Source organism: Sturnira hondurensis, unplaced genomic scaffold, assembly GCF_014824575.4.
Source record: "Sturnira hondurensis isolate 20B ecotype Veracruz unplaced genomic scaffold, ASM1482457v3 Scaffold0001221, whole genome shotgun sequence".
NCBI classification, from domain to species: domain Eukaryota; kingdom Metazoa; phylum Chordata; class Mammalia; order Chiroptera; family Phyllostomidae; genus Sturnira; species Sturnira hondurensis.
In genome coordinates, this window is record NW_028073852.1 from 7464156 (window position 1) to 7491936 (window position 27781).

The following is a 27781-nucleotide window of genomic DNA, read 5'->3' on the forward strand; positions in this document are numbered from 1 at the left end:
GTTTCTCATAGGCTTATCTTCTGTGGGGAGACACATGTTCACATGTTTGGCTCTTTATTTGCGTTATTACTATTGTTTAGTTGCAGGAGTCCTTTATTGCAGATACAAGTCCTTTGTCAGATGTGTCTGTTATGAATATTTCCTTTCAGTCTTTGGCTCGCTTACTTATTTTCTTGATAAACAGAAGTTTTTAATTTTCATGCAGTTTATTTATCAGTTTTTTAGGGTGCATGCTTTTTGTTTTTTCTAAGAAGCGTTTGCCTACTGAAAGTCTGAGAAGATGATCTATGTTTTTTTTTCCTGGAAGCTTTACCCCTTTAGTTTATGTTTAGGGCCATGTTCCCTCTTAAACTGAACTTCCTATGTGGTGTCAAGTAGGGATTCAGTCCCCTCCCCTTCCCCCCATACATCCGCATGAATATCCAGTGGTCCCAGCATCATGTGTTGGTGCCCTTGTCAAAAATTACTGACCTTTGTCCTGGCCGGAGTGGCTCAGGGGACTGAGCCCGGCCTGCAGACGGAAAGGTCCGGGGTTGGATCCCTGTCAGGGCACACGCCTGGCTTGTGCGCTGGGTCCCCATTCGGGGGCTAACAAGAGGCAGCCAATCGATGTTTCTCTCCCTCTCTTTCTCCCTCCCTTCTCCTCTCTCTGAAAATAATAAATAAAATCTTTAAAAAAATCATTTGAGCCTACATCAGATGGCTCTTGACATGGACCACTGAACGTTCCAGATAACACTGCGTCTCCCCCATGTAGTCCTTCTTTACCCCAAGTGAGGTCCCGAGATGGGAACGTCCACCCCCTGGGAGCTTGTTAGAAATGCAGACTCTGGCAGGGCTCCAGTCCTGCACGGCCGCTGGGTGATTCATAGGCACCTTACATTTGGAGGAGCACTGGTGTCGATGTTTGAGGAGGGAGGGGAAATGTAATCATGACCTACTCTGCCACTGACAACCTCCCCATCATGCACTGCAGGCTCTGGGGTGGGGGGCGGGGGTGGTTGTGGACCCATTTCCTCCCCAGCCCTTTCTCTGCCTCTGGGGAGAGGGGAGGGGCTCACGCACTCCTCACTCTCCAACACTCACAACCACCTGCTCACTGCCCCCTACACAGCCTTCCACCCCCGAGCCTCAGTTTCCTCAATCACGCAGCCGAGATCATAATGGTCTCTGTCTCAGGGGCTTCTGTGATGCGAAGGGATTCGAGGAGTACCTGAGGCACAGAGAGAGCAAAATAAAAGTCAGCGATCGTCAGGGCCGTTTCCGAGTCGCTGCACACAAGCCGCCCCACTCCCTCCGCGGCCCCGTCCCTCCCTCACCCGGGCGGAATCCGGCCTTGTGGTCTCCCCTGCCCAACTTCTCCCTCCCTCACCGCTCCGCGCCCCCGGGGCACCATGCACGGATACATCTTTTCCAGCGAGTTGCATTGTTAACCGCAAGCGGCCCTCGCCTCTGACCGGCCTCCCGCCCGGTCTGCGAGCCCCTCAAATCCAGGACCCCTTTCTCTGTCGTTTGTGAACCCCCAGCCCCTGGAACAGAGCCTGGCACTTGGAGGAAGCTCCATAAATGTTTGCAAAATTTAATTATGTGTTCAGCAAGCGTCCACCCCGCCGCGCGCGCGCTGGGGGTGGGTGCATGTGGGCGGTGGGGGCGGGAGGGAAGGCTGGCTGCGTGCCCGGGCTGTGGGGGGACACAGGCGGGGGACTCCTTGGGGCTCGAGCGGGAGGACACTGGGGAGGCGCTACGACGCAGACGAGCGAAGGGCCAGCGGTGCCAGGAGCGGTGGACGGCCTCCGCTCCTCCCCCTCCGGCGCCCCCTACTCCCTCTTCCTCGCACCTCCCTCCTCCGGCTCCGTCGCCCCCGCCCGGCGCGGCCGCCGCAGGGAGGGGCCGGGAAGGCGGAGCCAGCCGCGGCGGAGGCTCCGGGCCCCCGCGCGGCTCGCAGGCTGGAGCGGGGATTCCGGCGCGCCCAGGTAGGGACCCGCGCAGGGGACAGACGAGGGGCTGGGGCCGCGGCGGGAGGGGCCAGGCGGGGGCGGGGATCCGGAGCCGAGACCCGCCCCTCGTGCCCACGGCAGCCGCGCGGCCCACGGAGTCCCCCGCTGGGGGTAAGGGGAAGCTCAGTCCCCTCCCCGTGGCCCCCGGCCTTCCCTCCCGCACTCCCTCCCCGCTGCGCCCCACTCCTTTCCGGCCGCTCGGCATCCTCTGTCCGAGACCGCCCCTCCAGCGTCCCCCAGGTTTCGCCTCTCCCTAGCCCAGCCTCGCTCCTTGTTCGTCCCACAGGTTCCTTCGGAAAGCGAGCAGGAGTCTATGCTTGGCCGCCTGGCGGGGAGCAGGGGAGAGGGGCTCAGCTAGGAGGAGCCAGCGGGTTAGTCCGGCTTGGGGTGGGGGGTGTACGATAGCGGCAGGGCCCGGTACCAGTCTTCGGCATCTTAATGTCACCGCGCTCGCTCGGGCGCAGAGGGGCTGGCCCGTTTTCAGAATGAATGAATCATTACTCTCCTAGTCCCCTTCTGAAGGAGGACTTTTTGAGGTCCACGTGCTGCGGAGTACGTTGGGGGGCCTTCTGAGACAGGCTCCTCCACCTGCGCTCTCGTTTCGTCACCTCCTCCGTATGCTTTATTCTAGGGGGAGGCGCCCTTCCGAGTGGGGCTTGAGCGACGGAGGGGACTTGTGGGCCCGGCCAGTTACTTTGTCGAAGATGTGACAAGCAAAGGACTTGATCAAGGCCTCTTAGAAGGGGCACCAGAGAAGGGGGGTGCTGAGGAGGAGAGCACGCACAGTCAGAGAGGAGCCAGTGAAGTCAGGCCCTTAAGTTACTGAATTCCTCCAAGCTTCTGTTCCTTTCAGTGACATGGTAATATTAGTACTCATTCCTCAGGGCTTTGTGCAGATTAAGAAAAATGTCATGTGAAATCACCCAGCACAATGTTTCATGCATCAGGGGCACTGAGCAAATCCCAGTTTTCTCTTCTCTCTGAAAAAAGAACAGTGAGCGGAGAGTTATTTGTTCCCATTTCCTCTGTCCCCATATCTGCCATGGATGGACAGAGCAGACGGACAGGGCACTGGAATGAATAGGCTTGGTGGAACTTCACCCCTCCCCCTGTCCTCCTACCACCCACAGGCAGAGCTGGGGAGCTGACCAGCACAGACATGCCTGTGCTCTCCGAGGACTCTGGTGAGTGCCTCCCTGGGGCTGGGCCTCCTGGGCCCTAAAGACAAGAACCTGTCCAGCATCAGGGCTGGAAAGAAAGCAGGTCGCTCTCGGCATTGGTTGTCAGGAGTTGCCGGGCCTCCAAGCTCTGGGAATGAGAGCCTGGGAAGAGAGTGTTCCCAGGACAGGGCTGAAGTGTTGGCGGGTCCGATGGGGGTTCCCCTAGGGGTCCCAACGGTACTTGCATTTGCTGTACTCTGTTTCCCTTAACTCCCCCCAGGCTTGCATGAAACCCTGGCGCTGCTGACCTCTCAACTCAGACCTGACTCCAACCACAAGGAGGAGATGGGCTTCCTGCAGGATGTTTTCAGTGAGAAAAGCCTCGGTTACTTAATGAAGGTAGAGCCCCATTTCTTCCCCTCTGGCCAGGGTTTCTAGGGGTCTTCATAGCTAGCTGCAGCCGGTGGCGGTCATCCTAGCTGACCCCCTGCCCCAGGAAGGTCTTCACTAGCCCACTGTGCAGGGTTTTCTCTTACGTTGCCCCGTGGATGACCCAGTTTGCAGCCCCCAGCCATGGGTGGGCCATGTGCTGTCCAGGGTAAACCTCAGCAGCTGGCTTGGGAGGCCCCAGCCAGAAATTGGCTGTCTTTGCAGATTCACGAGAAGCTGCGCTATTACGAGAGGCAGAGTCCGACCCCTGTTCTGCACAGCGCTGTGGCCCTCGCCGAGGATGTAAGCCCCAGGCTTTTCCATACGGTGTCAGCCCTTTCCCCATCCACAGGACGCAGTCATCTTGCCTCCTCACCATTGCTGAGCCAGGGAACACTGGGACTTGGGAAGCCCCAGGGTGAAAGAGGGTCTCCTTTCCTCCTCCTCCCTGGGCCTCCTAACAGTCTGGGAGGAACTCGTGAGCCTTGGACCGAGCTGGGGGACATGGAGACACGATGACGCCTACTCACTGTGTTCCTGAGAAAGTCTGTTTCTCCGGCTGGGAAGTGAGAGCATTGGGATCAGATCTGCAGTTCCCACACAATTGGGGACTGGCAATATATGAACGAATAGGTCAAACAGGCCAGCGCATCTGGGGAGGCCCTGAGTGAAGTCCTGGGGGCAGGGAACTGGCAGTCTGTCCTCGTTTATCTGCTCAGGCTTCTTGTGTTTTAAGGGAGCGCTTCCTAATTTCATGGGGACCTGTCCTCTGTGCTGCATGGTTTGGGGAGAGCAGTCCCTGCTGATTATGAAGTCCAGTGCCTGAATGAACTCACCTAAGGCCCGGAGGTGGCCTGCTGAGGGAAGGGTGCAGCCCGTGGGTGCGGTTTCCACGCCTTTCTCCTCCATGGAATGTGATGGGCGCATGTTAGGTTGCCAGGCTCCAGGGCGCAGCACTGCCTCTCCTACTAGCTCTGCGACCTGAAGTCACTCAAGCTCTCTGAGCCCCATTTTCCTCATCTATAAAATAGCGCAGTGGTGAAGGGCACAGATAAGGGAGCCAGACAAATCCAGGTTCGAGGCCTGGCTCTGCTGAGTACCAGCTTTGTGACGTTGGGCGAGATATTTAATCTCTCATTAAATTCTCATCTGTAAAATGTCAAAATGACAGTGCCCCTACATCTAGGGCATTGTGAGAGTTGAGTGAAGAGTTGAGTGAGAGGGTCCACATGAAGCAAATGACACCCAGTGAGGGCTTTGTAAATTAGCGCCCATTAGGGTTGTTCTGGGGAGCTGCCCGACCTCCCCCTGGTGCGATTTCCCTGAGAGCTTCAGTCTTGGGTGGCTGAGGGCCTGGTGTGCTTCTGGGTGCTGCAGCAGTTCCTGGGAGGGCCCTTGGGTCTGAGGTCCGGGGAGCAGGGACTTCCCTGGTGACTCCCAGCAGGCTCGAAGCACCCATGGCCTCCTGTCTCCTTGCCTTGCAGGTGATGGAGGAGCTGCAGGCCGCCTCTGTGCACAGCGACGAGAGGGAGCTGCTCCAGCTGCTGTCCACCCCCCACCTCAGGGTAGTCACGCCACAGTCCCTGCCCACCCGCACAGCTTGTGTCTCTTGAGATGGGGGCAGGAGGGAGGGTTCAGGCGTGACACTGAGGAAGGGAGACTTCTGAGTGAGGGATCCTCAGTTTGGGCGTCTGGGGTGGTTGTCTCTCTCGCGTGGAATCGAGGACCCCCAGACCCCTGGGAGCTCTGGGCCAGCCTTTCCTTCCTCCTGCCTTCCCGACAGGCCATGCTCATGGTCCATGACACGGTTGCCCAGAAGAACTTCGACCCTGTTCTTCCCCCTCTGCCTGATAATATTGAGGAGGATTTTGATGAAGAATCAGTGAAGATTGTCCGCCTCGTGAAGAACAAGGAACCCCTGGTATGTGGTACCCCCGCTTCCCCACCCGTTCCCTATTCCACCCAGAAAACTAGGAAGGGACCCTCCTGAAATCTTTGGAGTGAGAGATGGCAGCTTTGTCAGCCTGTCCCTCGTCCCTGCAATGCTTCTGTGTGCTGGGCACCCCCCCTGTCTGGCTAGGCACAGCTTCCTCAGTTGTGGCCAAGCTGCCGTGTGCAGTAGACAGCCTGCACAATGGGGCCGCCCTGACCGTCATGCTCTGAGCTGGCGAGCTACAGCCAAACCCAGCCCCCCTGCAAGATTTTGTAAATAAAGTTTTATTGGCACACAGCCATTCTCTTTGTTTCCACATTGGCTGCGGCTGTCTTTGCATTGCACTGGCAGAGCTGAGTAGTTGCAAAGTATGTGGCCCCCAAAGCCTAAAATGTGGCCCTTGACAGAAAAATGCCGGTCCCTTCTCTGAATGCCCGGAAGCACGGGGCAGCAGCCATTCTTCTCCGCAGCTGACAGATGGTTAGCATTTTGGTTCTGGTTCAGCACTGATTTACTGAGCAAAGGGGCAAGGTTGTTTATTGGATGGACGGAAGTAGGGGAAGTCCAGAGAACTGAGCGCTTGCCCTGAAGGGTACCACAGCTGGCTGTCTTTGTTGTCAGCTTTCACTAGATGACCTCAGATGAGCCACTTCTGCAGACAGGGCGCGATCTCTCCTCTGCCTCTTTCCTTCTCTTCCAAATGGGCAACCGCATCAGGCACCCTTCTGTGTGCCAGGCACCCTGTTGGGTGCAGGCAGTTCCAAGATGATGAAGCCCTGGCTCTCTGGGAGTTCTCAGGAGGTCGTGACTGGGGGCTTCCTGGAAGGGGTGGTGCCCATGCTGCATTCCAAAGAAAGAAACAGGGTTTTCCAGAAGGAAAAGGGAGAGGAAGGACATTCCACACAGTCGACTGCACGAGCAGAGCCAAGGGAAGGTAGATGGCATATTCAGGCAGCTCTGAGCTGCCTGGTGTGGACACAGAATGCCTGGTGTGGACACAGAATGCCTGGTGTGGACATACAATGCCTGGTGTGGACACAGAATGCCTGGTGTGGACACAGAATGCCTGGTGTGGACGTAGAATGCCTGGTGTGGACGTAGAATGCCTGGTGTGGACACAGAATGCCTGGTGTGGACGTAGAATGCCTGGTGTGGACGTAGAATGCCTGGTGTGGACACAGAATGCCAAGTTGGAAGTAAGAGCAACAGGGGTGAGGCCAGAATGCTGGCAGGTCGTAAAGAACCTGATTGTCCGTCCACGCGCAGGTACTGAGCTGGGCCCTGAGGGCGGCAGGGAGCTGTGGGAAGGTTTCAAGTATGAAACAGCACAGCCGGGTTTGCGGTATAGAAGGAGCACACTGGCCACCCAGTAGAGAGGGATCCATCTGGAGAGTGAGGCCGGAAGCAGGAAACCAATCTGCAGGTGGGGGCCAGATCCATGTGGTTTCGAAAGGAGGCTTGACCTAGGCCTGTGGGAACAGGGAAGAGACACCCAGGAAATATTCCAGACATAAAATGAATGTCCCTTGGTGGCTGCCACAGCTTGGGCAGGAGGCCCCCAGGATAATGTCCAGGTGTCTGCTGGAACGGGTGGGTGCTGCAGCCGCAGTCTGGGGCCGGAATAAGGAGGCGCTTAGGGCTCAGTGAATTCACGAGGCCTGTGTGACTCGAACGTGGAGATGACCAGGAGGTGGAAGGGTTGTGTGTCCAGAGATGTAAATTTGGTGGCCCCCGCCTCTAGGAGCAGTTATGTTATGCCTGAGAGGTCAAGGCCTCATGGGTAAAGAGTGTGCAGAGTGAGACGAGAAGGGGGCCGCGGCTAAATCCTAGCCCTTTCATCAGCGTTTAAAAGGCAGGGAGAGGAGGACTTGGCAGAGGAGAGGATTTGTGTTTGGAAAGAACTGGAGAGAGGTGTCACCAGGGCCCAGGCTGAGAGACAATTCCGGAGGGAGGGTGAGCACCAGAGTCAGACAGGAGGGTGATCAGAGGACAGAAGACTGAGGATGGCAACTGGCGGGTCGCCAGGTGCTTCTGCGGGTGCATCTGAGGTTGCACGGGTGCGTGGCTCTGAGCACGGGAGACAGAGAGAGCAGATGCATGCACGCTGCTTCTTTAAGAAGCTTGCTCCAAAGAAAGGGAGACTGGCTTCTGCTGGGTGAGGATGCAGGCTTTTGAATGATCGGAGAGACTTGATAAAAGTGCTTAAGGCCAGGAGAAGAAGCCAGTGGAGAAGGGACGTTGAGGATGCAGGAGCGGGAGGGAGGGGAAGAGGGACCAGCCTGGACAGGAGGAGCCCCTCCGCTGAGATGGGGGAAGGGGAAAGGATGGGCGCAGACACCGAAGAGCAAGAAGTTCTAGGGGGCAAGGAGCCCCAGGGCTCCGAGCTAATGACCTCTCTTTCCAGCAGTATTTATCTTAGGTAGTTCAAATAGATGACACGAACGAAGTTAATAATAAATGTGCCAATGTGTTTGCAGTGCATCCAATAATAAAGGGTTAGCATTTATGGAGCGCTTATTGTATGCTAAGTGCCTTGCCTGTGTTACCTGCTGTGATCCTAGTTGCAACTCTGAGCGTTAAATGTTATCTCACACCTCCGAGGAAACAGACCCAGAGAGGATGAGGGGCTTCCTTGCTAAGGCTGCATGCGTTTAGTGAACGGCAGCATGGATTCAAACCCAGGGCTGTCTGTCCAACTGCAGGCCTTAGCTCTCGGCCTGACTGCTGCCCTGTCCCGGCACTGCCCACCTGTGTGGCTCACAAAACTGAGGGCTCATCAGGCCTTTCTCATCTTAGATGACCTCCCTTTTCAGTGCTTCGTGGACCAAGTCCTGGTCCCCAGGCTCTGGGGGGGGGAGCGTAATTGGTTTCTTTCAGCCGCAGAAGGCCTGGTACCCCTGTGATTGGTTAGAGGCAGGAGAATTTGCTGGCACACACTCTCATTATTAAATGTCTTTGCAAAAGGCAGGGGCTGTGATATGATAGAGGAAGCTCCGAATTCAGCATCATGAAAAGCTTTACTGCTTCTCAGCTGGGTGACCTTGAAGATGTTCACCTTCCCCAAGCCCCAGCCCCTCATCTCTAAAGCGAGGTCATTGCTGCCTTATTGTGCTTTGTTTAAACCATAAAGTGCTGTACTATATGAATGAGAGATGTCAGTTTTATTGCGTCCTCAGAATCGGAAAGATCCCCACTGAGCTGTCCTGTGGGGGACAGAGGGAGGAGCGGGTGGCTCTTTGGGGTTCAGAGCATCGGAATCTGAGGTTTGGGGGTGCTTCTGAGGAGCCTGCCTGCTCTGTCTCTGATGCAGGGTGCCACCATCCGGCGGGATGAGCACTCAGGCGCTGTCGTGGTGGCCAGGATCATGCGAGGCGGCGCAGCAGACCGCAGTGGTGAGTGATGTCAGTGCCCTCCTGGCCAATGCGATGGCCCTTTATCCCCCAGCCTCCCCTCTTTGGCCACAGGTCTCATTTCCCCCTCTTATCCTGTCACTCGTCACCGTCACCCGTTTGGGATGTATTAGGAGTGGGGGACCGGGGCTGGGATTCTCTTTCACAAGCCAGGTAGAAATTTCCATTGTTTGAAAATCCCTTAGGCATGGAGTGCTTTGGGGGGATCAGAAGGACTCGTGCACTGGCTTAGCCCTAGGATATGGTCGTTGAACTTACGGCCTGGGCTGGGGGCGGGGGAGCAGCGACACCCTTCCGCACCACCAGCTGCCACTATTAATAAGGTGAGGGTTCATGTCCCAGGTTTGTTTGGGTGGAGAACAAGTTGCAAATCACTGTGTGGGGAAGAACTCCTGATTCGGAGGCAAGCCTCCTGGGGTGGGGGGTGTTGCCCCAAAAGCCTGGGGATCACTGAGGTGAAGAACCCTAGACCAGAGCTTCTCAAACACGAGTGAGCACAGGAACCCTGCCCCCACCGACCCCCACCCTAGCATCTTGTTAAAGGTGACTCTGATCCAGCATGTCTTAGGTGGGCCCCAGACCCTGCGCCCCTAGCCACCTCCTGGGCAGAGCTAATGCTGCTGGGCCAGTGTCCACTTTCAGTAGCAATAGGGCCCCATATGGGGAGACAGTTGTCATTAAAGTGGAGGCCAGCAGACAGCTGTGTTTGACACTCTTGCTGACATCTCTCCTGGTGCTCCCTAGTTTTCCCGCTCAGATTTGAGAAGGACATTCTCGGAGTGCGTCCCTAGACCCAGGAAGGTGAAGCGTTAATGCAGTGCTTAAAGAAGTGGAGGTTACAGGAGAAAGAACGTGGTCTTTCCGTGTGGTTTCTTAGCAGTTGGGTCTCGGGCAAGATGCATAATTTTTTTGGATCTCGGCTGTCAGCTTGTAAACTGGAGATTTCCCTGGGTAGTCATGAGGCTGTGATGCCGAGCGTCTCAGCCAGCACACAGTAGGGACTCAATTTACCCCAGTCCTAATGACACCCAGAGCTTCGAGCTCTGGGGGCCGAGACCCTCTCCTTGCTGACCGTCACTGCTGTGTCTCCTAGGCCTGGTCCATGTTGGGGACGAGCTCCGGGAAGTGAACGGGATCACAGTCTTGCACAAGCGGCCCGACGAGATCAGCCAGATTCTGGTCCGTGATGTGTGTGTGTGCGCGTGCTGGGGGCTTGTGGCACTTCCTGGGGCCAGGGCAGATTTGGCTCCGTCTCCCTGGTCTTTTATTTTTATTTTAAAGATTTTACTTATTCTTTAGAGAAAGGGGAAGGGAGGGAGGAAGAGAAGGAGAGAAATACTGATGTGTGAGAGAGACATCTATTGGTTGTCTCTCACACACCTCCAAACGGGGGGACCAAACCTTCAACCCAGGGTACCAGCATGTACCCTGCTGGTAATCGAGCTGGCAACCCTTCACTTTGCAGGACGACGCTCAACCAGCTGAGCCACGCCAGCCAGAGCTCAGTCTCCCCGTTTTTATGGGAGGGCTGAGGGTGCAGGGTGGGGGACAGGGGGAGGTAAGCTTCCAGTCCACCTGCCTCGCACAGACCCTCCCTTCAACACAGCCATCCCCCCAACCCCTAGCTCCCTCTCCCGAGGATCCTTCTAGGAGACCCCCCTCAAAAAGGTCCCCTCTTCCAAATGGCCCAGGAATGTAAGAGGTTACAGCCCAAGGAGGACCCAAGCAAGGGCTTTGGGTTCAGCCAGTCGTGGGTTTGAATCCCACCTCTGCCACTTTCTGGCCCGGCAACCTGGGGCAAGTCATCAGATCATCCTGAGGTTCAGTTTCCTTTCCTGGAAGGTAAGGCCAGAGATGGTTTCTCATCCTGGGAGTGGCAATTACGAGGATGTAAACATCTGGAGAAGGATACCACACTTCATATCTGGGCTGGGACAGAAACAACCCCCAGAGTCCATTCTGGGAGCTCACGTCGAAACTGAAATTGTAGAGTCCTCATCCTAGTCTTGGCCTCTGGATCCTCAGCATTCTTCCCGACGTGACCCTTCTTGCCAACTTCTGATGGTGTGGAGAGAGCCACAGGATGAGATCTGAAGACAGGAGGCTGGCTCTTCAAGGCCCCATGGGAGGGGCCCTGGTCGCAGGCAGCCTCTTCAGTCCTCCAGTCTCCCGGCCCTTTCCCTAGTTCTGGGCACTGACCTCCTTGTGTTCCGGGGGATGCAGAGCCAGCGAGACCAGGGGCGAGATGCGCTGTTGTGGGCTGACCGCATTCTTCCTCATGGGCTCCCTCGGTGGGGGTACAGGATTTCTGTCGCACAGAGGGAAGGGGAACCCCGGGCAGGGCTGAGCGGCCTGTGATTGGAGAGCCCACTGGGGACGATGGAAGCAAAGAGGGAAGTCCTGACTGGGGGCTGGCCCCCATCAGGTCGGAAGGAGAAGCCGGGGAAACTGGGCTGGGTTATTCAAAATAACCCAAGAGGAGGTGAAGAAGGGCAGCCCTCTGGGGCACGAAAGGTCAGGAGGGACGCAGAGCTTGAATTCAGTGCACGTGTTGTCCTTGGATTCTCATTTAAAATCTTACGTTCCTGCGTCTAAAAATGCAGGTACTTGGGTTTTGAATTTGGCTTTGTTAATTCAGCCGGTGCCACCACAGAAGGGTGGGTCACAGCGGGGCAGTGAGTCTGGCTTTCCTCTGAACGTGAGTTTTCAGACCTGGGAAGTAAGACGTGATCTCATGGGGGTTTGACCTGGGAGACGGTCAGCCTGTGCCTTCTCGCCTTCCAGGCTCAGTCCCAGGGGTCCATCACCCTGAAAATCATCCCAGCCACCCAGGAGGAGGACCGTTTAAGGGAGAGCAAGGTATGAGGGGCGCTGCAGGCCGGGGGAGGGCTCCAGCCCGGCCTTGGAAAGGGTCGTTCGGGAACAGATCATACAGCTGGTCTCGGAACGTGTGGTCGACAGATTGTAACTCTGTCACAAACATTTATGTGTACCCTGCCTCTTTTTAAATGGGATTTGACCTAGCTGACTAATGCATTTTAATTGAAATAGAAAATCAGGGCCATAAAGAGGAAGAAAAGGTACCGAATGCGCTGGCTTTGGGACCAATTACTGCCATTTGTGTAATTCTTTGTGGAGCCTACGGTTTTGGGGCACCTCCTCTGTGCTGGGTGCTCTGCCAGATGCTGGCGACAGGGTCGATTAGGGGCTTTGAGGGTTCCCAGCGCAGAAGGGGAGGCCGGGAGCAGGTCTTTCGCTGCCCTGTGGGGAGTGCTGCGGAAGGATTCTGAGCAGAGTTATGGGAGCCGTGGAAGATGTCAGGGGTCTGCGTGAGGAAGTGAGGCTGGAGGAGGTAAGGTGAGGAGGTCCCTGGTGAGGAAGAGGTGGAGGGAAGTTGAGGCAGAGGGGCCCTCAAAGACAGCAGCTCAAAGGAATGGAGAGGAGTATGTTTGGGGGTCGGTGAGAAAGATCACTGGGGTGGGGTCCAGGGGTGGGAGGAGGTGGGCTGGCTGTCTTCTGAAATTGAATGGGGTCTTTGAATGACCTTGAAGCCTGTTTTGTTTTGTTTTGTTTTGTTTATAAAGGGGAGTGGTGCAACCACAGTTGTGCGTGTGTTTTTAAAGATCTTATTTATTTTTAGACAGAGGGGAAGGGAGGGAGAGAGGGAGAGGAGCATCAGTGTGTGGCTGCCTGTTTTGCACCCCTGCACGAGGGACCTGGCCTGCAACCCAGGCATGTGCCTTGACTGGGAATCGAACCATCGGCCCTTTGGTTCACAGGCCGGCACTCAGTCCACTGGGCCCACAGCCAGGGCCCACAGTTGTGTTTCAGAAAGCTCCCTGGGTAGACCCCTGGAGGACGGCAGAGCAGGAGGGGCGGGGGNGGCCCACAGCCAGGGCCCACAGTTGTGTTTCAGAAAGCTCCCTGGGTAGACCCCTGGAGGACGGCAGAGCAGGAGGGGGTGGGGTGGTGGGAGGCAGGGAGGCCTGGTTGGAGGCTGACGTGAAAGCCCAGTGGAGAGGTTGGTTGCTAGGACCTGAGCTGAGGGGGCGGCTGAGGGGGTGGCAGAGATGGGTGAAGAGGGCATTGTTTGATTTCAGGTAAATTTGGATCTGAACGTTCCTGGCAGCCAGGGCAGAAAGGAGAACATAATGAATTACGTACTTTTCATTGGTGGATGGAGGGAAGCATGCCAGGCTTTCAAGAAAGCTGATTCCCAGCCCTGGCCTCTCAGTACTCAGTGCGTGAAAGCTGGTGGGTGGGGGAGGGGGGTGTTTCAGCACCTGGCACAGAATAGATATTTTGATGAGTAGGGATTACAAATAGACAGTGTCTTTGATGTCAGGTTTTTTATTTCCTATAGCAAGTGAAGAAATAATGTTTTTTGTGGCTTGCTTCTTATTTGCACTCTTCCATTGGATCCCAGGGTGTACGTAACAGGGACTCTTACCTGATGGGAGGTGGTTCTTCTGGGATGAGCTAGTGCGGGGCCCTGTGTAGCTACTGAAGGCTTTCGCTTGATGCAGGGAGAGAACTTGGCCTTCCTGTGCCCTAGCCCGTCCTTCCTAACTGTTTCTTCTTAAGCCAGGGCCGGGTCTGGGTCAGCCATTTAAGATTCTGTTTTCTTCTGAATGCTGGGACCCTACTAACCTCTGTGGCTTGATGAGGGTCTCTGACCTCACAATATCTGGCCAGAAAGTTCTTCCTGTTGTCTAACTGAATCTTTGCTGGTGGGCATATGATTTGAATGTGTCTAAGGCAGGATGTTCAACCACATTTTGTATGCCATGAAAATTTTTGAAACATGCGACATCTGACTATATAGTCAGGGGCACTGACCTCTTTTCCCTTAGATTATCAAAATAATGAAAAAATAATGAAATAATAAATGAAATAAATGAAATAAATAAATGAATAAATGGTGTACAAAAAGTAAATGAAATAATGAAAAATATGACAACAGCCAATACAACAATAGCCGTCCACTGTGGATGAATAAAAATTACACCTATTTTTTTTGTCAGATTGGAAAAAAATATATTTTTGGCATGCCATAGACTTTTAGTAATTAGTTAATGTGTGCTGTGAGATGAAAAAGGTTGAAAATCGTTGGTCTAAAGAGCCCTCTGGCCTTTTTAAAACTGTGCTGTTAAACTAATTGAATCCCAATAGGAATAAATCCATGCCACCGAATTATAGAAAAGGACAAGGAAGCGGGACAGGAGGCTGTGTCTCCCCCCCCCCCCCCCCCCCGCCCCCGGCTTCCCCAGAGGTGGCGACTTCAGAGTAAAGGGGAGAGCTGGGGGTTGGCCAAGCATGTGGCCAATGAGCCAGGACTGAACTGTAAAAAAACGTGGGTGTCAAGTACCCACTGAAAAATGGTGGCAAGGACTTGGGAACAGAAGTTCTGTCGATACTTGTGTTCTTGCCAAAACCTCTAGTTTGCTTATTTAACAGATGGCTGCTGACTTCATGAGGGGCAGGTAGCCTGTCAAACATCACGTGTGAGGTACAGATCGCGCTCGCCTTTACTTTGTTGTTCCCAGGACTAACTGTTGCGTCGTGTACGCGAAGGACAGCAGGTCAGGTACCTCAGGACACGTTTCGGTTAGAAAAAGAGTTTCAGACACGGGGCCCCATTCATTTTCTGATTCTTGAGGGAGTGCCTGACTGTAATATCCCAAACGGTTGAAGAACAATAAGACAATACATGCAGTGTGTTTCTGATTAGCTTTCTGTTCTTGAGGCTGCTCATTCTTCCTAGTGACGAATGGTGGCTGTCACCTGGCCTCCGAGGTGGCACGGACACGCCTCACCTGCGCCCGTCCCCCACAGGTGTTCATGCGAGCTCTCTTCCACTACAACCCGCGGGAGGACCGGGCGATTCCCTGCCAGGAGGCGGGCCTGCCCTTCCAGCGCAGACAGGTCCTGGAGGTGGTGAGCCAGGACGACCCCACGTGGTGGCAGGCCAAGAGGGTAGGGGACACCAACCTTCGAGCTGGCCTCATCCCCTCCAAGCAGTTCCAGGAAAGGTGGGTCTGGGTGTGTGGTAAGGGGTGGTTCAGGAGTGGCAGGGGTACAGGTAGATGACAACCTCCCGAGTCTGTGCCACCGCAGCCAGAGGGACACACTGTGTATTGTTCCTTGAGGTAAGCACCAATCGTACCTGTGTGTGTTCTTCTTGGCCCAGAACCGGTGGCGATGACTGAGGGTTAAACAGATACATGAAAATCTATGTTATTAAGTTCGTGTATATTGTATAATACATACAGAGAGTTGACTCAAAAAATACAAAAATAAGGAAAAGGGGAACAAGGAAAAGAAAATTACCCAAAGTCTTGCCACAATTTAAACAGCATAATTTATTTCCTTTCCGTGCTTTTTCTTGAGTGTTGCATATAGAATCTGAGTCTGGCTTTTTTTTTTTAACTCTACTTTTTGACATCAGCATTTTCCACATATTACCTATTAGTTGCCGGGCGATTTTAGCGGCTCTGTAATATTTCATCAGGAGCCGCAGCGTTCGTTCATAGGCAGCGTAAATGTACTTCCTGTGAATGGAGCTCGCCTATGCCCGCCGTCCTGTGGGCTGCTGAGGGTTTAGCGGAGAAGTCACACACGGGGTTCAGACAAATACTTTGTATAAATGTGAGGGGGCCAAGGGAGGAGAACACAGTGCTCTTCAAGGTCATAGTAAAATATTTGGCCCTTGGCCAGGTAGGCAGGGAAGGCTTCTTGGAGGAAGGGCCATCCATACCTAAGTGACTTTACTCCTCAATACTTTCCAGTCTTCTCCAGTGTTTCACTGCTGTAAGGCTGTGGTTACTGTCTTGCACATAGACTGTTCCTCATGTTTCAAACTATGTCCTTAGGATAGATTTCCAGAAGTGTCAGTTCTGGGTCAGAGGGGCTGGCAGGTAAGACTGCGTCGCTCCCCCCCCTGAGGTATGAAGCCCATTTCCATGTTTTGGGGTGTGGAAGGCGGTGATCACAGACCTCATTCATCTGCTCCAGTGGCCCTTGTCATGTGGCCCCCAGCTCAGGACCTGTGAGAAATGCAGACTCCCGGGCCCTGCCCCAGACCTGCTGAATCAGAAACCCCAGCAGCGGGCTCCGAGCTCTGTGTACTCACCGACGTTCCAGGTGATTCTGAGGTGCTGCAGCGTGAGAACCGCTGTTCTCTTTCCTCAGCGGGGCTCAGACCCACCCGCATCCTCCGTTTCGCGGGCCTGGGCGGGGAGACTCTCCCACTGGACTTCCATGTGGAAATCCAAACACCTCCAAGAGCCCTGGGCGTTTTCTCGGGTCAGGGATGAGACCGGAGCAGCCCCCCTCTCCGGGAACACCCGTATTGGGAAATATGGCGTCCCCACTGAGAGAAGGTTAAATTGGGGGTCGCTTTCCCCTCAGCCTGGGAGCCCTGCTGTTTTCCAGCTTCCTCAGGGGTGGCAAGGCCAGCCGAGGGGGGAAGGGACCTTCCTTCCTCAAGGATCAGTCGTAGGAAAGAAACGCCCAGCTCCCCACCAAGGGCGCTGGGCCGGGTCCCTGTGTGTGACCACCTTGGGCTCAGCGAGCTGCTTCCAGAGCAAGAGACTCAGGTTTTTCCCTGTTGCGAAGCAGTGAGCACCCCTGAACCGTGAACCCCCTCAGTGTGAAGCAGAGGCTGTGTCCCCCGTGGGACCCAGCACACAGTTTCTCCATGTTTTCGGTAAGACTGCCCCTTCCTGGTCCTGTGACCCAACTCATAGGCCTGCTGGTCTCCTTGTCTGCAGGCGGCTGAGCCACCGGAGAGCCACAGGCACCCTGCCGAGCCCCCAGAGCCTCAAGAAGCCCCCCTGTGAGTAGACTGGCAGGGATGATACTTTGGGGAGGGGCCGGGGTGAGGACTTGGGCACTTTGAGCCAGGAAGAAGCAGCCGCTGGGCTGGAGGGAGAACCAAGGGTCCCTGAGTTCCGAGAAAGGAGGTGGCAGGTGGGGAGAGGGATGAGGAGGGGAAATGGGGGTAGGTTGGGGGAGAGCTGTTCCCTGGAGAGGAGCTTCTGTACTGGGGGCCCATAGATGGCACCAGGGGGCACATTAACCCCTCTCCAAAGTCCTTCTCCACAAAAGTCCTGTGCAGACTTCTGTGTGAGTGTGTTTGTGCAGCTGTCCATCTTGGAGACGGTCCACAGCTTTCACTTCATTTCCAAGGGGCTCTCTGATCCCGTGGATTTAGGAGCCCCTGATCTGGTGGGTGGGCGGGAAAGGAGATGGCTGCCGGTGACCCCGTGCCTCTGCGTGAAGGGTCAGATTTGGCAAATAAAGGGTGCTCAATTTGAGTTTCATATAAACAGCCAATAATTTCTTAGTACGTCCCAAATATTGCGTGGGGCATACTTACACTAAACACCGGTCCCATGTTTTCCTGAAACTCAAATTGAACCCGGTGTTCTGTGTTTTATCGGCCCCCTCTACTCTGTGCGACTCTCTCCCTTTCAGAAGGGGCACCCACCTACCCTCTTGCCTTGTATTCGTCACAACAGCCCCATGAAGTAGCGGGGTCTGGGCATCTCCTTTTCCCAGATGGCAAACGGAAGCTCGTGAGGTCAGGGAGTGGGACCGGGGTCTCATTTTCAGAGGGCCTGTGGTCAGCGTCCCCACCGAGGGTGCAGAGAGGAAGCTTGCCCACCCCTGGCTTGGGGGCTCTGCCCACCGCCACTCTTCTGGACATGCCCCCAGTGGAAGGGCTGCCGAATAGATTGGCCTTGAGGCTGCTTCTGCCAGGCATGAGCTGGCTTTCTCTGGGCTGCTAATGAGACACGCACAGGAAGACTAATTAGAGCCAGTCTTGGTTTCGTAACGCACCGCAGCGCGGCTCCCAGGTTGGCTGGAGGAGAGGAGGAGGGAACAGATGGAGGGCTCCTCAGGCACACGGGGCCGTGGCTGCCTCTCAGCCACAGGGCCTCCTGGTTCCCCTCCACTAACGCTGTTCCATCTGTCTTTTGTGCAAACCGCAGATGATCAGCCTTGTGACAAAGGTAGGCCTGGTGTTTGTCTCCTGTGTGCACGGACAAGGCCCGATCTCTGTGGAATGTCTAGTGCCGGAGGGGCCTGTCCTTCCCCTCCCCCCGCCCCACGCCGGGGGTGCTGTGCTCTGCCCCTCTCCGCACACCCCTCCCTGCTCTGCCAGCTGGACCGGCCTGGTCCTTGAGGCTGCAGAACGGGGGTGCCTGACTGGCATGAAGGGCTCAGCCTCTCAGCCTTCCCAGGCCTGGGCTGGGCAGACTGTGACTGGGCTGGGTAGGAGGCGAAAGACAGGAGGGGGGCCGGGCTAGTGACTCTGTCCTCCTTATTCACACCGGCCCTAACTCAGAGGGCCTGGGGTGGGCCTGCTGGCCCAGAACCCCAGTTAGCGCCTGCAAAGGCTATTTGGGGCCTAAGCGTGGAGGACTGAGCTGAACAGAATAATTTGTTTTCCTGGGGTGGCCAGGACATGGGATTTCTCCCGAGCCCCAACGAGACACCATTCCAGAGGGCTCTTCCTGACCATCCAGGGGCTGGGTACCTCCAGGCTGGGGTCTGTGTCCAGCACGGCTCACCAGCCTCCATCTCTGTTTGATTCCCAGAGACCTGTGACTGTGAGGGGTACCTCAGAGGGCACTACGTGGGTGAGTAGCAGGGCTCTCCCCCAGTCTCCCCTCCCCGAGCCATGCACAGCCCGCCACGGGCTCCCGGGTCCTAGAGACAAAGCAGGGTGATCCGAGCCCGGGAACCTTGCAAGAGCAGCTCTGCCTGTGGGACCCACATTTCTCCCTGGTCTGTGTCAGCAGAGGAGGGGCCCACCCGCCCTGGCAGGAAAGGGACACGTGCCCCTGCGTTAACGCTGATTGTAGATCGTGATCTCGGCTGTAGTCTGCTCAGTGGTCACGCCACCGCCGTGCAGTAAGGCAGTCTGTCGCTGTCTCCAAAGTACCCTCACTTCTTCCGTGTCCGTCAGTCCTTTCAAAGACCTTAGAGACAGGCACAGGGTTTTTCTAACTTTTAATCCTGAAGGAATTTCAGACTTACTGAGAAGCGGTAAGAATTGTCCAGAGAACTCCCGTGCAATCTGCACCAGACTCTCTAGTTGTATTTGCCGCGTTGCTTTAGTGTTTCCTTTTTCTACGTGTCTCCACTTTTTCCTGAGTCATGTGAGAACTCGTTGTAGACACCGTGTCCCTCCACCCTGAAATACCTCGGCATGTGTTCCCTAAGGACAAGGACTTCTCTTACATAACCCCGGGGCAGTTATCAAATTCTGGGGATTTAACATGCATACAATTCTATCTCATACATGGTTTATATTAAAATTCTGCCAGATTGTCTCAGCAATAGCCTTTAGATTGTTTTCCCCGATCCAGGATCCAGTCTACACATTTTGTCTGTAGATTTCCATTTCACGGATAAGGAAACTGAGGCTCAGAGAGGTGAGAGCCAGTTCAAGGTCAGTCATGCCAAGTAAAACAGTGACCTTGAACCCTGTTTTTGGATGCCAGGCGGTCACGCTTTCATCATATGACTGTGTGTCTTGACGAAGTCCTTCCTATAGCAGGAGGAGCTTAGGAAAGTCCAGGGGGACGCAGTCCCACCTCCAGGTTTGGCCCGGCGGACAAATGTCATGGTAGCCTCTGCTCTGTCCCCAAAGCTGGTCTTCGGAGGAGCTTCCGGATGGGCCGCAGGGAGAGACTGGGGAGCCCACAGGAAGGAAGGGCGTCCATAGCAGCTGAGTCTCCAGAGCTGCTGACCTACGAGGAGGTGACCAGGTACCAGCACCAGCCCAGTAAGCGGCCCCGCCTGGTGGTTCTGATCGGTAGGTGACGTTCTGTGTCTCCAGGGAGTGGGTGGGTTTCCTCCCTGGAGTTGTGGGAAGGGCACTCGGCAGGGTCCCTGGTCAGCCTTTCCTTCCTTCCCCAGGGTCCCTGGGAGCCCGGCTGCACGAGCTGAAGCAGAAGGTGGTGGCAGAGAACCCGCAGCACTTCGGTGTTGCCGTTCCACGTAAGAGGGCCCACGTGTGTGGGGTGGGGGGATGCCTACCCACGAATTATTTCACAGGGACTTGACTCCCCACATCCATCTTCATCCTTACTTTGGGTCTGAACAACGGCCAGGCACTGCCGGCTGTGGGCAGATCATGGGACCTAGGCATGACGGATATGACCCATTATCAGTGGCACACTAGGACCCTCTGAGGCAGAAGCTGGGGGAGCACTTGCCCAGTTCCTGCCTGGGACAGGAGGTGAGTCTAGAGCACATCGTTGGGCAACCTCAACCCCACACCAAGGATGCCCTAGCAGTGGGGGCCATTCCAGCCTCCTCTTCCAAACACTGACTCCTATGGCCCCTGCCCTCTGCTGGCGTAAGAGAGCAGGGTGGGGAAGCCAGAGAGCCCAGGGAGCAGTATTGCTTGGGTGCTCCCTCGTAGCTGGATCTGGCCCATCGTGGTGGCTCCTGGGTCTAGAGGCAGCCAGGGATGCTGAAATCCAATAGGCGGGAGGTCCTTGTTCTGAGTGTGGGGAGGAAGAGGAGAGTGAAGAGCGCTAGGAATCATACCAGGAGCTCTCATGTGAGTGGCTTGGTCAGCCGTCCCAGTGCCTGAGAGATTACCATCATCCTCTCCTGCAGAGGAAGACACTGAGGCTCAGAGAGGTTAGGTTACTTGCCCACTGTCACACAGTGTTGGGTGGGAGGGTCAAGCTTCAAACCCAGGCACAGTCTTCCCAGGCTGCGTGACAGAATGTTCTGAGGAAGGGCGGCTATAAAGCCATTCCCTGGGCGTCAGGGCTCATCGCCCAGTTTGTGGGTTGTCAGAATTGTCTTCCAGAGCCCACCTTGAAATGGCAGGAATGGGGATGGGGTGTGGGGCTGGGGAGGCCATTCTGGTAGGTTTCAGGGGGCCACAGCCTTCCAGGCCAAGAGGATGGACCGAAACAGGACACGGAATTGCTCACACGTAGATCCTTTGAAACCCTCAGACCCAGTCCTGGGGGGAAGGGTACCTGGCTGGTCAGGCCTGCCTGCTTCCAGGTGCCACACAGAGAGGCGACCTTCCTCCTTGCATTTAAGAACTGGGGGAATCAGTGAAGGCTTCCCAGAGGCAGTGACCTTTCTGCTGGGTTTGGAGGAGTGAATAGGAGTTTCCCAGGCAGAGAAGAAGGAAGAATGTTCTCTCCAGAGGGAACTGGGTGTGCAAAAGGGCTGAGGGTGTGGCCTGGCGTAGCAGTGTTGGGGGCTGTTGGTGTGGATGATGTGGGGGAGGTGAAGTGGAGCTGGAGGCTGGGCAGACCCCCAGGGCCTCATATACCCATTTGAGGTCTGTAGAATAATCAGTGGGTGAACAGAAGTTTTAAAGCGAGCGAATGGTGTGGCCAGAAAAGTGACCCTAGTGGCTGTGCCAGAGTTTGGCCAAAGATGGAGAATGCAGAGCATCTCCCTGGGTGGCCTCCGAGGGGCAGAAAACACTGTCTTCCAAGACCCCATCTCTTTCTTTGGAATGCTCTAGAAAAACCTGCGTGTTGCTTCGTGTGTGCTCTTGTTCTGGGGAGGACCTGCTTTCCCCAGCAGGGTGTGTGTACTGCAAATCCATGGTGGAAATCCACCGGAAATACTGTGCTATGAAACAGTGTGAGAGCCAGCTCTGCGGAAGTACATCTTGTCCATAAAGAGACTGTCTTCAAGTCTCCTTCTTTCTCAAAATGAGAAGCAGTTGAACAAAGAATCAAAAGCATACAGCACAGCCATCTGTGTGTGTGCCTCCTCTGCTCTCACCAAGCAGTTAGGACCAGGGAATAATAACAGTTAGGGCGAGGGATCTCCTCGATTGTTCTCCGAAAGCCACAGCATCGGCGTGGCGGCCGGGCAGGGAGGTGAGGGCGCGCACTCGGCAGGAGACAGAGTTCAGACCTGGGCTCCGCTGTCTGCCGGCTCTGGGTCACTGGCTCGGCGCCGCTTCACCGCGCTGCACCTGTTTCCTCTCCTGCGAAACGGGGAGGTCTCCTTTGCCTTCATCAAAGAGCTGCGTGAGTCAGGGATTCACACTGGGACCCTGGATGAGTGGGAGGTGTTGGTTTATATTCGAGTCAGCAGTGAACTCTGAATAAAGGCACAGGATTGCCGCTGCTCTCGCTCATTGTACTGTGGCCTCTCTTTGCCCGGCTTTCCCTCTTTTTTCCTTTAAAAGATACCACCAGGCCCCGAAGGAGCCACGAGAAGGAGGGGGTGGAATATCACTTTGTCTCTAAGCAAGCGTTTGAGGCCGACGTACGTCACAACAAGTAGGTCTGCCCGGTGGGCCAGGCAGCCCTCTGCGCAGCTGTGGGTCCTTGCCTCTGAACTGTGTTCACTGGAGCTGGGAGGGCTTACGGAGGAGGTGGGAGCGGGTCCCAGCCGGTCAAGCCCATTCCCGTGTCTGTGGTAGTTTAGGCAAGCTCAGGAGCTAAAGGCCCTTTCTCCTTTGGTGGCGTTTTAGGTTCCTGGAGCATGGTGAATATAAGGAGAATCTTTATGGAACCAGCCTGGAGGCCATCCAGGCTGTGAGGGCCAAAAACAAAGTTTGTGTGGTGGACGTGGAGCCGGATGTGAGTGCCTGGGCCGGTGGGATGTCTCAGTTAGGGGACTGTACATTTTACAGAATATTGGGCCTCGGTCTAAGAAATTTTTAGAGCACTGGATATTAACATTTCCTGAGGTCTCCCTTTCCCGAGGGGTCTTGAGAGGGTCCTGAGGTTTCCTGAGAAGCTTATGAAAAGCTTCGCATCCCAAAATATGCACCTCTATACACACACAAAAAAATGGGTTCAAATTACAGGGAGTTCACGGACCCTCCCGGCAGCCCGGAAGCCCAGGGTAGGAATCTCTGTGTGGAGCAAGTCGTGCTGTCGATGGTGGCACCGACTGGCCGGTTGTGATGTGACAGGGAATTAGATGTCAACGCCCAGGTCAGGGTGTCAGGGCACCCCTCCCCCTTGACCAGCACCAGGAAATCTGTGGCTTGGGGAACCAGTGAGGGAGGCGGTTGGGGGAGCAGTTTGAGAGGAAAAGGGGAAGGAGACGTGACCCTGGGAAGTGCTTCAGACACGTGTTCAGTTCTGCGTGCCCTCCCTGCGGTGCACTGAGCAGGGGCCCGGCCCTCTCTTTAACCTGGTCTCTGAGAAAGACTGCTAAGCTTTGACCTCAGCTGGGTTTTTTTTTTATTCCTCTATAGAAATAGAGCTCTGATTTTGTGGTGTAAGCTGTAGGCTTTATTTCATAGACGTTTGATGCAGACAGACTCCGAAAAACACATTACATATAAGGAAAACCCTCGCTAACTTAGACTTCCGGGGAATGGCAGTCAAAATTAAAAGTCTAAATTTCAAGATTTTATTGGGAAAGTGATTTTATTGTTTTGGCTGCAGATTGCACATAGAACAGTTTAATACCAGTGTCTCCAAACACGGGCCCTTAAAAAAAATGCAGTAAGAGGACGGTTTGCTTGTAGAAAGCCTTCTAAAACCTGTATGGTTTTGTTTTGAGTTCTCAGTCTCTTCATTTGCTTAGCAGACCTTTTCTTTTGAGTAGCCTAACAGGACCTTTGCGAAAGCGCATACCCTGCATTAGCGTAGTCCAAATTGATGACATTTGACTAAATGGATACACACTGAATCCTCCCGGCCCATCCATCAGGACTGGGCAGGAAGAGAAGGGCATCAGAGGGTTCATTAGAGCTTGCTCAGAGCCAAGAGAGAGGGCAACCCTCAGAGCTGAGCCTCTGGGCCCTCCATTCCCACCTCCTTTCACAGTGGTCTGAGCAAGCTGGCCTTCAGGGCCCAGCTGAGTGCAGAGTCCAAGTGGAGAGAGAGAGACAATGAGCGCTTGATCTGCCCAGGTGAAGTTCATTGTCCTCTGACCATGTAATTGGAAACTTTGCCACTGAGGTCACGGGATGAAGCATACCATTACTGAGAGTTTGGAAACTATGTTTCACCATCTGATATTTTCAAAGGATGTAATATTTTTGAACTGTCTTCCTTAGGCACTGAGACAACTGAGGACCTCAGAGTTCAAACCCTATGTCATATTTGTAAAGCCTGCCATTCAGGAAAAAAGGAAGACGTCCCCTGTGTCCCCAGCTTGTGAGGACATAACAGCCCCACTTGTAAGTTTAGACTTGATCGTTTCTTTTCTAAAGGCCTAACAGGGCCCGTAGTGTTACAAAGGGCGTTCTACCTCAGGCACATGCCCGTCTTTCCATGGTGCCTATTGGTCCGACTGACTTGGTCAAGCCACCAGAAGGTTCAAGGTGGGGCAGCCGGAAGTGCCTTACAATTCAGACAGGGGTGGCTTTGTGTGGGTCACACTCCCCCCGCCATAAGCACCCTCCCTGAAAATAGGGGCCGATCGACGTCTCTCCGGGACCTGAGTGCGAAAAACCACACTAATCTGTTGAACTCCTAAGCCAAACCCGAGTAGTTTTTAATCAAAACCAACTTCAGACCCAGTAGGCTAACCCAACGTAGGGGCACGGGGCAGTGTGAGCGGAATCTTTCCCATGTGCTTGTGGTTGATTCGGGGGATTTGCATCTGCAGAATGTCACCCATTTCGCTCCATTTAGTGATGTGAGTGCTGTCAAGATGCAGGTATTTATCAGGAAGATGGAGGGACTCAGTGGGGCAAAAATGTCCCTTCTGTAATTTCTCAAATGGCTACATGCTTCCAGGATGGATGACCGGCGTCTTGGAGGTGGGGAGACCCCAGCAGCAGCAGCAGCAGCAGACAGGTCTATCGGATGTGTGTGCAAGGGCTGGCGGGGTGGGGGTTGCATAGCACCAGGAGACTGTGGAGCGCGTTCCAGTACCAGAGGAGCCCTGCAAGATCCAGCATAGAACTGGGCAGCTCCTCTCAGTTTCACCTGGGTTTTCTCTCCTGCGGGAGAGGAGGAGAAGGAATGGCCTCAGCCTTCCCTTAGGTCCGACAGTCTTTGTGGTTGTGTGTAGAAGCTGCCCCCTAGCCCTTTAGAACGAATCTGCTGAAACCGCAGGGGCTCTCCCTGAAGCAGGAGTCGGTGCTGATTGGTGACAGAGCGAAGAGGAGGAGTTTGGAAGGGGGGAGTCTTTTGTAGGGAGGACAGCTCACCCCTCCATCCATGGCAGAATCGCAACACTGAGCCCTTAGGAGCAGAGGAGAGGCGGCCACACAAGACTGGAAAGAGGTAGAAGGGAGGGTGCAGGCCAGTGACAAATTTTGTTTTGCAATTTTATTTAGAGTGGGTTTGCCACTTTCCTTCCTTCCCCAAACTAAATTAATTGCTGGTCAACCATCTGCGTTAAATGCCACTTATTAGAGGTTTTTTTGAACGAAGCAGCCAACATTGTGTGGGTTTGGTAGAGGAGGGATGATTGGCTACCTAGACCTTAGTGGTACATGTCAGGAAAGCAATCTGATTGAAGGCAGTGGGTACCATAAGGAAGTGGGGGATTTGACCAGGGGTGTCCCAGCCCTCTACGTAACTCTGCTTTGTCTCCTGTGCTAATGTTTGGCCCTGGTATGAAGAAATGAAGAATTGAGCTCTACTGTGTTCCTTTATTCGCCTTCCTTTTCTCCCACTTGTTTCCAGAAATGCTTTTTCTTTCACTTTTATATTGTTATTATTTATAGATCTTCCCTGTGATTATTTAACCGAATTGCCATGCAACGCAATAGTGCCGCTTCTTTGGAAATACCTGTGGACAGGAAGTGTGATATTGACACAGATATAGAATCCGAATCCCCCCTCCCCGCCCCCAAAGCACGTCACGTCATGGCTTGCAGTTAACAGGTCCAGAGCAGATCTTTTGCGAACGAATGACTGAACACTGATTTTTGTCTGTTGCCCATTAACTTTCTCGGAAGTTTGGTAGGATGTTGTCACTGCACTCTGTTTGTTGTGAACACAGTTGGTTATTCACGGGCCATAGCCATCACTCACCTCTTCAAAAGCAGAGGTTGGAAGGTTGCCCAAGACACCAGCTGTAGGTTTCTTATTTGGGGGGAGAACTGCCCCGTTGCTCCCTAACATCCCTTTCCTTGCAGGATGAGGAGCAGCAAGAGATGTCTGCCTCTGCCGCCTTCATAGACCAGCATTATGGGCACCTGGTGGACACCGTGCTGGTGAAGGAGGACCTCCAGAGTGCATACAGCCAGCTCAGAGTCCTCTTAGAGAAGCTGAGCAAGGACGCTCACTGGGTTCCTATTAGCTGGGTCAGGTAACTGTGTCCTAGAACATCCAGGCGGGAGAGGACCTGGAAGACCGCCTAGTCCCACCCCACTGCCACCAAGAAATCGCAAGTGTACGGAGGGGCAGACTTTTCCATTAACTCCGTCATTAAGAAGAGTCGATGTGGGAAGTCCTGTTTCGTTTTGGTTTTTATGTTGTTTTGCACCCCTCTGGGAGCAGAAAACATGAAAAGGGGCATGTCACAAAAATCACACATTTCCTTCATTAAAGGATCGCAGGCGAGTTGACCCTGACTGTTTGTACCAAAGTCAAGTAGCCACTGGCTTTTCAGGGTTGGGGAGGTGAGTTTACACAGTGCTGGTTTGTAGTGACATGAGCTGGGTGCATTGTATATACCCAGCTTTGTTGGGAATTGGGTGGTTTTACCCAAGGGGATTTTTTAAAGACTTTAAGATTTTTTTTTAATTTTTAAAGATTTCATTTATTTACTTTTTTTAGAGAAGGAAAGGGGAGGGAGGGAGGGAGGGAGGGAGAGAAACATCAATGTGTGGTTGCCTCTCACATGTGCCCTGACTGGGAATCGAACCAATGACCCTTTGGTTTGCAGGCTGGCACTCAATCCACAGCCACATCAGCCAGAGCTTTTAATTTTTTTAAAGGTTTTATTGATCGATTGATTAATTGATTCTTAGAGAGAGGGAAAGGGAGGGAGAAAGAGAGGGAAAGAAACATCAGTGTGTGAGAGGTGCATCAATCAGTTGCCTCTCAAACACCCCCTCCTGGGGACCTGGCCCACAACCCAGGCAGGTTCCCTGACTGGGAATCAAACCAGCGATCCTTGGGTTTTCAGGCTGGTGCTCAACCCACTTAGCCACACCAGCCAGGGCCCACTGGGATTTTTCCATGCAAAGGAGGTACCCCTGGCTTCAAGCACCAAAATGCTGATGGCTAGTCCTTGCCTGGTGATGGAAAGCTGGCTCTCTGTCTTCTTGAATAGTGAGCATATATGAACTTCTATGGATGACTAAGGCACACCTCGGTGTCAGTGTGAGTTAGTGCTTTTCCGTGATACAAGGGTGTTTTGGGGGACTCTCAAGGAAGGTAAGGCTGCTTGTCTTCTTCCTCCACACGCTGAGACTCCCACAATTGGGTCCTAGCTTTGTTTGATTTGTTCTATTCCACCACGTGTCCCTCTTGTTACTGACAGCTGTCACACTAAATCCCGGGAAATCAGACGAGACCTCTTGTTGAAACTCTAAGCCACGATACGTCAGTCCTGACTGAAAATCAAATTATATAGGCTCTGAGTGTGGGCGTAATGGGCTGTCTCTGAACAAAACTGTCACACAGGATTTGTGAGATATCTTAGCCCAGAGAATTTTATTTTTTATCAGTAGCCAGTGTATATAAGTCTTTAGTCTGTGCCGGGAGCTATGCTAAGGCCTTTGGGTACATTGCATTGATACATACTCTGAAGCTAACATAGGATTCTGATCATACCCATTCTACAATGAGAAAAACAAGGCTTAGAAAGTTTTTAAAAATTAAAATGATTAAACAACAAAAAAAGAAAATTTAAATATGTTCAAGCTCACACAGCTTTAAATACCATATTTTTCGTACTATAAGATACACCCCCCCA

General features: G+C 54.0%; 1 protein-coding gene across 1 annotated transcript; it reads left to right on the forward strand.

Annotated features, from left to right (window-relative positions):
• The first annotated feature begins 1899 nt into the window (after window positions 1-1899).
• MPP3 (MAGUK p55 scaffold protein 3) lies at window positions 1900-26426 on the forward strand. Its single transcript, XM_037068109.1, has 19 exons — window positions 1900-1973; window positions 3128-3181; window positions 3438-3556; window positions 3812-3889; window positions 5071-5151; window positions 5370-5507; window positions 8830-8911; window positions 10023-10108; window positions 11714-11788; window positions 14765-14961; window positions 16702-16766; window positions 17926-17946; window positions 18535-18576; window positions 19593-19757; window positions 19862-19942; window positions 22125-22218; window positions 22413-22521; window positions 23958-24080; window positions 25995-26426. The coding sequence occupies exons 2-19, from the start codon at window positions 3157-3159 to the stop codon at window positions 26169-26171; spliced, it is 1758 nt and encodes a 585-aa protein (XP_036924004.1). The 5' UTR covers window positions 1900-1973; window positions 3128-3156; the 3' UTR covers window positions 26172-26426.
• The last annotated feature ends 1355 nt before the right edge of the window (window positions 26427-27781 follow it).